The 12,239-nt window shown below is 36.3% G+C and overlaps 1 protein-coding gene across 1 annotated transcript; it reads left to right on the forward strand.

Moving 5' to 3' along the window:
• Positions 1 to 750: 750 nt before the first annotated feature.
• Positions 751 to 11,471, forward strand: LOC121267387 (B3 domain-containing protein Os07g0563300-like). Its single transcript, XM_041171254.1, is given in 15 exon segments — positions 751 to 1,052; positions 3,091 to 3,172; positions 3,305 to 3,403; positions 4,128 to 4,482; positions 4,612 to 4,945; positions 5,289 to 5,385; positions 6,422 to 6,596; positions 7,032 to 7,111; positions 7,473 to 7,520; positions 7,616 to 7,879; positions 8,848 to 8,897; positions 9,314 to 9,427; positions 9,997 to 10,067; positions 10,295 to 10,942; positions 10,945 to 11,471. Coding segments are annotated over 15 exon segments (2,667 nt in total). The 5' UTR covers positions 751 to 924; the 3' UTR covers positions 11,067 to 11,471.
• The last annotated feature ends 768 nt before the right edge of the window (positions 11,472 to 12,239 follow it).

Genomic DNA, 12,239 nt, shown 5'->3' on the forward strand with positions numbered 1-12,239 from the left:
TATGCAAAAGCATTTAGAAAAGCTACTACTAACGTCGTTTTAATTTTTATTACAAAGGGATGCATGGTTTTGGGGAATTAAATTTTAAGACTTTTATCTTTAATTTTTTTTTTATCTACAAAAGAAGGAATTAACAATTCATGAGCCAACAACTCATTAAATTTTAAAGAATAGTTATCATTTAACGAAACTTATTGATAGATTTCACGTGAACTCTTCGCTAATTCATGTACATGCATTTCCAACTTTCAAGAAAGAGGATGTTATATTTAAAAAAAAGTAAGAAAAAAATTAATAAAATTTTGAATATTCTACAACTATTTTATAACTTTGATTGTTTTATAAAATTGAAATTATTTTTCAATAAATGATACAATTTTATTAATTAATTCAAAATAAATTATAAAACAATTATAAATCAATCGTAAGTGAATCATTCTCTCAAAGAAATTAATAACAAAAAACCTAATTCTGTGTTTTTTTTAATCTTTTTAAAAGAATAAATTTATCTATTATCTATTTTTCATCATTTAATATTGTGTTATTAGATTATAAGTTTATAAATAAAATATAATAAATAATTTTTAATAATCTAATACTATATTATAAAATAAAAAAAAAATATGAGAAGAGACGACGGGGCCCGATAGAGACAAACTTTTTAATTTTTTTTTAATAATAAGAAAACATACGTCTCAACGTGATATTAAAGAATCGATACATACATAATAGAACGAAGAGCAGCGCATTTACTCTGTCTCACGTCAGAAATACCGCTCTCTCTCTCTCTGTCTCTCTCTCTCACTCACCCACATGATTACAGATCAGGCCGGGATTGCCATTACGAGTTTTTGCACTTTTTAGCTAAATTGTTCTATGGGGCTTTGAGTTTCTAGGGTTTATGTACTTTGTCCCTAATTTTCGATGTCGTCTGCTTCGTCGTCCTCAAAGGTGTGCTACAATTTGGACTGCAAGGAGTTGAAATCGGAGCGGCCGAGAAAGGGCTGGAGGCTCCGAACCGGCGAGTACGCCGAGCTCTGTGATCGATGCGCGTAAGCGAACTCTTTTTTCTCTGTTTACTGTTTGTTGACTGGTACAGTTGCCTTTGCTCCTTTTTCACCTCGTTTTGGATATTAAGGTTTAGCTGGCCGTAATTTTGAGGTTTTGGAGTGTGGTGGATTAGTTTGAGCTTCGAGTCTGTTGCGTGGTGATGGCGTTCTTGTATAGTGGTTTTGGGGATCCTTTTTTAATTTCTGTTGCAGTTGGGTGGATGTGGTTGTGGTTTTGTGCACTACTTTCGAGCTGGAGATTCGGCTTGTTGGAAGGAAATTCGGGAAATTAGGTTTGGGTTTTTTGTGTTTGCTGGTGTGAAGTTTGATTGAGAAATCTGAATAATCGACTTTTGTATTTACGACAGTGCACTCGCAAGGTTACGTGAAGAACGGGAAAAGTTATTTTTGGGCAAAATACTCCTTACGTAGACTGGCTTGTCTTAACGGGAAAATAGTTACTGTCGTTATTTTCTGGAACTTTTAAAGGGACTTCTACTTCTGTGAACTTTTTGATGCGATATCTATATGGTAACTAGTCAATGTGTATAATTTAGTCCGGGAAGATCATCCGTATGTGAGTGTAATTGTATAATTCCCTTGAGATTTTCTCTCTGGAAATGTAGTCGGTGAACAGAATTAAAAAATGAAGCTCTTACTGCATATTTCCCTTTTATTGTATTGCAATCAATAGTTGCCTGCGTGCTTTGCTCCTGCATAATTCCAAGTGGTTTTTAATTAATCCAAGTGCTTCTAAAATTTCTCTTTCTCAAGGGTTTTTGTTAATTCTGAAGCTCTCTCCAAAAGTAGAACCTTGTTTGTGTTTGGTGCACTGGTTTCTTTTTTATAAGTAGTTTGGTGTACTGTTTGAAATATTTTCATATTAATTCAGTACTTGATGAGCAGAATCTAGCGGATAGTAAATCAGTGCACCTTTTATCGGTCCAATTCTCAGATGACCCGCTCCAATTCCCAGATGACCATTCATTGCCTTAACCATTGTCCTTCTGCTTTTGAATTTGGCATGTGATTATCGCCCTGGTTTCGTTCCTTTGGAGGATTCTGCATTCTGAGTTGTATCTGGAAGGTCAATATAAAATTTTTGAAGTTCAGGAAATTCCCCATCTCAATCCTCAAAATGTTTTTAACTGAGTCCATTTCTCTTGGAATGTATATTGTGAATGGATGAAACCAATCCAATCTCTAATCATGCCTCTTCTGGGACATTTTTTGTTTTGAAATCGAAGACTTTGCTTATCATATTATATTTTTTTCCTCCAGTATTTAGGGATAACAATAATTTGGTCCCTGCAAGCATAGTGTGATTGTTTCTTTAAGAATTGTCTCCTGTCTTCTTCTTCTTCCTCCTCTTTATCTCGAGAGGAGGGGAAGGGGGAACAAAGCTGATACTGTCTGTAGTGCGAAAATTGATGTAGGAAGTGGCTAGTATATGTAGAATAATTTATCTCGGAGGGAGAGAGAGAGAGAGAGAGAGAGAGAGAGAGAGAGAGATTACATCATGTCTCTCCTGCCCACTTATTTTCCTTTTTCTATAACGGAGCATTTGACTACTTTTTATTAATTCTTCATACCATGATATTACATCGTAAATTCTTGCATTTATAGTAGGTTATTTTTCTTGCACAGCACAAGTTCTGGAATTTATTGAGATTTTATAGTTAGCTACTACATTGGATGCATCTATTTACAAGCAAAACTCTTGGTTCTGACAGAATAAGATATGCAAATCATTTTGTAATTTTATGTTTACCATTAACTTTGTGTGCCTATTTTTGATAAATCTTCAACTACTTATAAATTATTGACTGTGAAGATGAATAATTGATCTATTAAGGAAGGTAGCCATTTTGGATGGTTGTTGGTAGTTTTCTGAATGGAGAATCATGAAGAATTTGATTTGAAAGAAGCCCTTAGCCTAACTAATATATTGTTATGTTCCTTATCTAGTAATATAAGAACGATCTCTTAATATAATATTTTGTGATATCTTTATCCTAACTCTAGTTCTATGTGACACTAGTTCTATTTATGAGGAAGGAAGATTCTGTGAGACTTTCCACGTGACTGCCAATGGTTGGAGGTGTTGTGAGACTTGTGGGAAGGTGAGCTGGCAGTTTTCTCTGGTTATTAATATTATTTAGTGGAGTGGTAGGTGTCAAATTTGTATTTTGAGTTCTTAAAATCCCATTTTTAGATTTCTTGTGTAAGTTCTAATAAGTAATCTTATTTTGCAGCAAGTTCATTGTGGATGTATTGTTTCGAGTCATGTATTTACATTGTTGGATCCTGGAGGTATTGAATGCATGAAGTGTACAAGAAAAAATGTCCTTTGGGTACGGATTTATTTCTCTTTTCTAATCTATATATTATGTGCTTTTACAATTGTTTTTCTTTTTTCGTTCACTGTTTATGGTGCCCTTTTTTTTTATACTCACCAATTATTTCCCTTGGTAATTTTGACAATGCATCATTAATGGCCTTTGATTGAGAGTATTTCACTAATTTTTGTTATTCAGACCATTGACTGATGTTGTACGACTGTCAAGTTCAGAAAAAAAATTACCCCTAGTCAGACTAGTGGACGGCCTATAGAAGTAAGCATGGGACTTCCTCAATGTGATGCTTGTATGCATGATTGATCTTCGTGCACTAAATTTTATTTTTGAGTAATGAATTTAAAACTGTTACATTCATTAAAGAAACGTCCGTCCTTTTATTGCTTGCAGAATAGGAGAAGAAATGTCTTATCTAGGAGATAATGACAGTAATTTAAGGTTCTTGTGCAAAATTTGTGTCAAGGTTGGCAAACTGAAAAAAATATGAACAACTTGTGTACAAAATTTGATTTGTTAAGAGAATTGAAATTAGTTTTCCTTAATTCTGTCTGATAAGAATTAGCAAATGAAGCCCTACTACTACATCTGTATTCGATAGGGCAACCCTACAATTGGTAACAAGCCACAATACTTACATTTGAAGTGATATTCAATATGTGCCAGATGCATTTGATGTAACTTTTGATTTTGTTATAACTATGCACTCCATAATATATTTCAGACATCAAATCCAGCATGGCCAACATCTTTGTGCTTTAACTCCCTTTTACCTGAGAGACTTAAAGACCTATCTGTCAAAAGTTGGAGTCATTTGGCTGGATCAGGTCCTGTACCATGGCGGCAAGCACCGAGTTTGTTCAATTCTTCTATACCTCCACAGGAATTACAGTCAAGGGTGCCCTATGAAGTTGACATATCAAGTGGCACCAACAAACTTAATGGCAGCGAAAGATTGCCCAGCTCTCCCCTGGAAAAAAAGAAAACTGATGATTTTTCTGAAAGATTGATGAATGGAAGCCTGAAGCTTGGTGCCCGGGAAATACTTGAAAATGGGAATGCAGGTGCTCAATTTATTGGTATGTTTTAAAAAAAAGTAGAAGAAATAAGCAAAAAGAACCAGGAAATTTTCTGATGATTTGCGAAGTTCCTGCTTGCATACTGGTAAGAATTGTCCAGTAGAAATAATGTGAACATTTTGTTTTCAGGAATCAAGTGTGAGGAAAACCATAGTTCATGTTTGTCTCAACAGCCCCCCTCTTTAAAGGAGGATCCATCTACCCCAAAATTCAGTTTGACCATACCTCATGCATCTTCAAATGAAACAAATGGTCAAATCGGGGTTAGTGGAACACATTTGCGAACAACTTCTACGCCTCTGCCAAAGCAATTTCATGGTAATTTACATAGTGGAGTTGACTTGTCTGGTGAAGCTCAGGTTCGAAATGGAAGGCCTAGAGTAGATGCACGAGGAAGGAATCACTTACTTTCTCGGTACTGGCCCAGGTTTACTGATCAAGAGCTACAGCAAATATCTGGAGAGTATCCTTTTGACTAAATAACATTTTCTTTTTATTTAAAGTTCTGAAAATGAAACGAAAATCTTAAAACTTTTGGACTACAGATTCAAATAATGAATCTATTGTGATTTCTGAATAGGGGCTTGGCTTTGTTTTTGTATGGTTTAAGAAAGTGATAAAGATACAACCCTTTTTACAACTCTATTACAACTCTATTTTCAATTGAGGGCATTTTTGTAAAATAATAAAGTCCTTTATGCAAAACAAGTCTTTGTGTCTGTGTCATCAGTCTATGGTTTAAGATGCAATACCTGCCTATACTTTTTACTACCATTTGAGTATCATGTAAGCCTTAACCATGTAAGCTCGAATTCTGTAATCACTCCTTTATTTGAAAAAATGTTAAGTGCCAGTGATGCTGGGCGTATTGGGCGTTTAGTTCTTCCAAAAAAATGTGCAGAGGTGAGTCTGATGGTTCCCCTGCTGAAGCCATGACTTTTTTCAGCATGTCTATTCTTAAAGCACTTTATATTAGACAGAAATACTCTTTTTCTCTGTTTACTATTGTTGCTGTTGATGTGTTTGTTATGGTCAATCTATAGAAACTAAATAAATTGTTTATTCTTTGTGTGAAATAAAATGTTATAAAGAATAGGCATCGATCGATGATCTTGTTTCAATTTCTATGGCCTTTTCACGAACCATCTCATCTGATTATTACAACTTTCCCAAACTCCCAAATAAAATACAAAAGACAATTCAATTTTTTCAAAATCCCAAAACAAAAATATTATTAAAAAATTATATTCTAACAATATTTTATTCAACTTTCAATTTTCAACTTTCATCTCATCTCATCTCGTCTGTGTAATCAAACGAGTAACAGTTGGATGCAAAAGCTTCCAGTCTGACCTTGCCTTTGCTTGACCATACTCTTTGCTGTTATGATGGTACTCTATTTTAGGATAATATGCTAGGGTAGTATTCTTCTTTTTTCTTTATTCTTGTTTGCTTAGCGAAGTATACAGAACATTGTATTGGTAGGGACATGGGCAGTTACTAACTGTAATAAGGGCAGTAGAGAACTTAGTTATTTGATACTTGACTTGCTGTTATATATTATAGCATAGAAGTTCTATTTCATATTGTTGAATTAGCAGGGGCTTTTTTAGGTGGCTGTCATTCCTAGTACCATGTTACTTAGTGTAACTTATTGTTTCAAAAGATTTACATCATGTTTGGTATGAGGGCAGTTTTGACCTTAACAAAATTTATTTCTTAATCATGAGATGTATGTGGCTAGGTGTGCACATCATGGATTGCTTGTTGGCACTTATTAAAAAACTGATTGCTTGTAGGCACTTATAAAAAAAGCTGATTGCTTGTTGGCAATTCACATTTACAGAATAAATTATTCTAAGTGGGCGTATTTGTTATATATGTAAACTTTTTTATGCAGATGATCCTTTTATAACCATATTTACTCACCTTGAGACAGGCCTACTTTCCACCAATTTCTCAGCCTGAGGGATTACCTCTTAAAGTCCAGGATGCAAAGGGCAAGGAGTGGATATTTCAGTTCCGTTTCTGGCCCAACAACAATAGCAGAATGTATGTTTTGGAGGGGGTTACTCCTTGCATACAGGCCATGCAATTGCAAGCAGGCGATATAGGTAATTAACCAAACATCAATGGATAATTTCTAGCTTTTGGATGATTGGTTGATAAATTTATATGGGCTGAATAGCACCTTAGCATGCTTTAGCTCAGGATTAAATGTTACCTGTGGCCAATTTTCTTCCTTGTAGTTATTTTGGACTCGGTTTTTTGCTGGCTTTGATTTACTGCAGTCTACATTTCAAGCATAGTTTTGCAATTTGGTCTAGCACTTATGTGCTAAAGGCTACTTTTTAATTCATGGCCAAAGGCTGCTTTTTAATTCATGATGTTTTTTTTTTCGGAAGGAGATGTTGGCCTTCTATGTACTCGATTCATGCTTTTGTGTTTAAGTTCATCTCCCTAGTTGGCATGGTTACACTAATCAATATGGAGTGTATGATTTCTTTATTTTCTTGCTTTTGGACTGATAACTAATTTTCTTTTCTCAGTAACATTTAGTCGGTTAGAGCCAGAAGGAAAATTGGTTATGGGATTCAGAAAGGCTTCAACTGCTCAATCATCTGATCAGGTTTTGCCTTATACAATAGCCTAGCACCACCATGTTCTTAGTTACATCTTTGTGTAAGAATGTAAAGACAATCAGGCATATGACATGGTGGTTAAAATGTTCTTCAGCTGTTCAGTTAGAAGTGACTACTTTGTGCTTTAGAACTGCATTATTGCTCTTGATCTTCTGTTGGATGATTATCTAGTTGCATACTTGTTAATCCAATGACCAAATTCAGAAATTCAATTATGTTATCTGTTTTCTTTGTCACATAAGTTTGGTATGGTAATATTTTGTAGTCTGTAAATATCTTTTTTGCAGAAGATTAACGGGTTTAGTTTACAATTCTCATCATCAATTGTATATGTATTTTTGTCAACAGGACAATGAAACAGGTAAGACAGTGAATGGAGTTTCCACGCATGGAGATGTAAGTGTTACAAAAACCAAGACTGGTGAAGTTGCTTTAATATTCATCTTGGAAGATGTAGTTCGGAATCACCTTTCTTTTCTTCAATCAAACAGGCTGAATTGGCGGATCCTAGTTCATGGTATAAAGTTGATAAGTCGGGATACATAGCTAAAGAAGTAATAGGAGGTAAATCGTCAATCTCTAGGAAGAGGAAGAACAGCACCTTGCGTCCAAAGAGCAAGCGCCTAAGGATTGAAAATGAGGACCTGATAGAGCTGAAGCTAACATGGGAAGAAGCTCAAGGATTACTCCGGCCTTCTCCTAACCATGCCCCCAGTATAGTGGTGATTGAAGGCTTTGAGTTTGAGGAGTACGAGGTACCTTAGTCAATGTTTGTTGCTATGGAGAAAGAAATAGGAGTGCCTATGATTGCTTGTACATTTTCTTTAGCCCAATAATATTTTTTTATGGTCGTCGATGATCGCTTGTGCTTCTGACTGCAATTTTGAAGTTTTTATTTATTTATTTTAAACTATGGTGTTCATAACCATATCCTTTTCTTTTTTCCAACTTGAATAGCATGATTTGTGACATGCTCTGCTGGGCCTGATAATTGGGTGGTTGGCCTAGTCGGGACTTTGTTCAGGACACCCAGTGCCAATCAAAAAAAAAAAAGAAAGTTGTTTGGCAGTTGGCCACTTGTTAGAAGATCTGACAAGTAAAGAACATGATTGATTTGGACTTATTTATTGATTTTATTTTGTTCCGTGATTCACAAGGATTCTCACCTTCAATGTCTAGTTAGTAATGTAGTTGCTTTGTTATATAATTACTATTCCCTATTAGTGATGTAAAATTGCTAAATTAACTAATTTTGCTGCAGACATGACTCTTTGTTGGGGGGAAAAAGAAGGAATTGAGAAGAAAAGAAAGAACAAAGAAAAGAACAGTCAAAGAATTTTTATTTTTACCTATCCAAAAAAAAATGAAGAATCTTGAAACAGTTTGATGTTAGTCATACCCCCTCATACAGACTTCTCCTCAAACAATTTAGCATTGCCACCAACGATCCCCATCATTTCTCATTTGTATGAAGAACAGATATCTTGATCTGGTATTCATTTTTAAATTTTTCTATGAAAAACAGAGTGGGCCAAAACACCCGGTAACACTCCCAATATTGAAGAGGGAAAGATAGAACTTGATTCTAATGGCTTCTGTAGCATGTTCGTTGTCTTTTTTAAGTGCTACTTTTCCTTGGCATTTCCCTCTGTTTTGATTAATAACGGAAAGTTTTCCAAGTTATGTGCCTCTATGTTTTGAGTTGTGACATCTATTATTACAGGATGCACCAATACTTGGGAAGCCGTCTATTTTTGCTACCAGTAATGTGGGGTAAATCACTTATATCTTTTGTTCCTATGTCTCATTTTAATCCTTTAATGCCCCTATACTGTGGTTATTTTATTGAGTTCAAGCATACCTTGTATGTTCTTTTTTTCTTTCCCTAATTTTTGTGCCTGCCTTGTTTCAACTTGTTTTTCCTGGGTGAAAATGTCTGTTAGACTTCTGATAGGAAACGTACATATTATTATTTTTAGGCATTGTCTCATTTCATTTTTTTTTGCGCAGTCAAACTGGTTTCTAACTGCTGTTCTAGAAAACAGTTAAACAGAATATTAGTTCAAAGTGATTGCTGTTTTTCCTTTTAGCTCTTCAGTTGTAAGCTCTCTGTATCATCATAGACATGGACTAATTATGTTCACTCTTTGAGCCTGGAAAATTCCAATGCTGTGTTTCATCTGTGTCAGTGAAAAGATTCAGTGGGTTCAATGTGAAGACTGTTTCAAGTGGCGCAAATTGCCTGCCAATGCTCTGCTTCCCTCAAGGTGGACCTGTTCTGATAACTCATGGGACCCAGAAAGGTACGGTTAATATTTCTCATAACTCTGATAACTTATCTGTTTCTTGACTTTGCCACTTGTGTTTCCATCCCATCTACTTCACTTGGCATATTATACCATCTTGTAGCCTGGAGGCTCTGATCAAATAAGGGATTTATTTGGGTTGCTATTGGATTGCTAGTTCATGAGGCACATTCCAGGATAAAATCATATTGTGTGGGCTTTTTTTTTTTTTTGGTTCTATATTAGGGGACTTCAGATTCAGTGTGCTGTCGGAACTGCTTGAAAATATTCCAAATACATAAATTTGGCAACGATGTCAATTCCAGCCATTCAGCAAAATCTTTCTCATTAAATCATTAATGAGGTTTTGCTATACCTAAATATTACGATGTTGCACAAAGTGTCGCTACATTTTATCTATGCAAGGAGACTACTATTCCTTGTCTTATATGTTGGCCAATCTTCTCGTGTGTAAGAAACCAGTACATGCACAACAAAGCTAAAAAAGTGAAACTTTTAGTAAATTTTGAAAATATGAGTTGACACTAGCATTCCCTTGATATGTCCGTGGTTCTCTCTGCGATCAGATCTTTGTGTTCGGCAGCCCAAGAATTGACGGCAGAACAGCTTGAAGATCTGCTACCACACTGTAATTTAGGTATGAATTACTTGAAACAAATACTGGATCTTTTTGTCCAATATAGACGGCTCATCAAACCATGCATGACACCAACTAGGTTTATTGTCGTGCATGGTACCAGAGTTCAAGATTTGGGTTCTAGAGTCCAATTCTTTTTCCCTTCTCACTATCTGTGTGCGTAGCCGTGTTCCTTTAGTGGACTGGTTTTAATTCCCAATCATCAAATGTGCATTATGATATGGCAGCTGCTACCAAGAAAATGAAAGCTACTAAACAGGACCTAGATAATGTTGAAGCTTTGGAGGGGCTTGACACTCTTGCCAACCTAGCAATATTGGGAGAGGGTGAATCACTTCCAGCATCCTCCCAAGCCACGACAAAACACCCCCGACACAGACCTGGTTGCTCATGCATTGTGTGCATTCAGCCACCTAGTGGAAAGGGTCCAAAACACAAGCAGACTTGCACCTGTAATGTCTGCCTAACAGTGAAGCGCCGTTTCCGCACCCTAATGTTGCGGCGTGAGAAGAAACAATCAGAGAAAGAAGCAGAGACAACACGGAAAAAGCAGCAACAGCAGCTACCATCGCCTGAGAAACTGCTGGTTGATGATTCACTGCCATGTAGTAATACTGGAAATAATAGTCCAAAGCACATCAGAGAGGTCAATGATGTTTCTGATGATGAGCTTAACAGAATGAAGTCCTCTTCTCCTTTTAAAGGTCAAATTGACCTGAATATCCAGCCGGAGCGGGAGGAAGAGCTTTCACCAGGTTCTGATTCTGGTAGCATGATGAAGTCACTGCAAGATGCAACTGACAGGTATCAGCAGAAATTGTCAAGCTCTGGTGGCAGTGGAAACTCATCTGGCAATCAGTCACAGCCTAGTGGAGATGGACCAGGGGAGAAAAACTCAACAATCTCGTCACCCTTGGCAACCATCATTCCGACGCTGAAGAAGACCTTCCTGCAACTTTGTCTTTAAAATCATCTGGATCCACTCCAGCAACTGGTTAGATTTTCGCATTTGTGGATGTTGATCAGCGGCTATGTGGAACTCTTGTTGGTTGATGGGGAAGTTTCTGTTGTAAATTCATCCATATCAACTTCATGCATCTTCCCATCTTCAGGTCTGTACATAAGAAGAGGGGTAGGGAGCGGAGCGCCCATATGGTTGAGAAACCAATAATGTGCTACGATCTCCTCCTCTCTACACTAATATAACTATGACACCAAAAATGATCAGGTAGGGAGATAATTCTAATGCAACTTAAGCGGGTAGTTTATTGTGGGTTGAAGCTAATATAGTTTCTTTTTTAGAAGCTCACTTCTCTACCCTCATCTACATACTTCGAGGATGTAATTATATTGTGTTTTTTCGGCTCGGTATAAAAAAAAAAAAAATGCTTTTTGGTAATTTAATTCATGTGTGTTGGTATTTTATTACCAAGTGGAAATTTTGAACTGCATAGGAAAAGTTGAAGTTGGTGGCATTTTGGGAGTCATTGGCAATGGAGGAGTCCCCACCCACTATTAGCTGTTGGCATTGGTTCTCATACACAGGTTCGGTAGTGATTGAAAGTACCTCCAGGTAACAGGCTAGTAATAGTCCAAAACCTGACCCCCTTTTATTTTTTTGTTTCTTTTTTCCCTTGCAAATAGAACAGTCATTCCTTTTTTAGTAAGCATATTTCTTCTGATGGCATTTTGTTGTAACTTTTTAGTTGTTGTAATGGACCCAAACTGATTTGTTCGAGAAGTCACTCTCCAGAATTAAGGTAAGGAAGAAGAATGAAGTGAAGAGAGGAGACGAGTCTGTAATTGCATGAATTATCCGTTGGGGACTTTTTCCCCCCAAGTCTTCTATTTATGGTAATTGTTTGAATAAAACGGCAGTGTTTAAACAACACTTATTGTAGTTCTCGTAAGTAAAAACGATTGTGTTTACAATTAATAAGAAGAGAAGATATTAAACGATAACGTTCTATTAAAAGAATGAAACTAAGTTTACATCACATTATGCCGTTCTCAACTTCCGCACACAACTAACTGTCATCAACCACCTTTCCATTTCTGACTTGTGAACACAGCACAGAAGCTTCTCTCCTCATTGCACCTTGCCCCCTTCCACTCCGGACTTCAATCCTTCCACTCCAGCACTTCATCAATCCATAACACACCCTTCCCCTT

The sequence above is a fragment of the Juglans microcarpa x Juglans regia genome, chromosome 5S, assembly GCF_004785595.1.
Source record: "Juglans microcarpa x Juglans regia isolate MS1-56 chromosome 5S, Jm3101_v1.0, whole genome shotgun sequence".
Classification (NCBI taxonomy): Eukaryota; Viridiplantae; Streptophyta; class Magnoliopsida; order Fagales; family Juglandaceae; genus Juglans; species Juglans microcarpa x Juglans regia.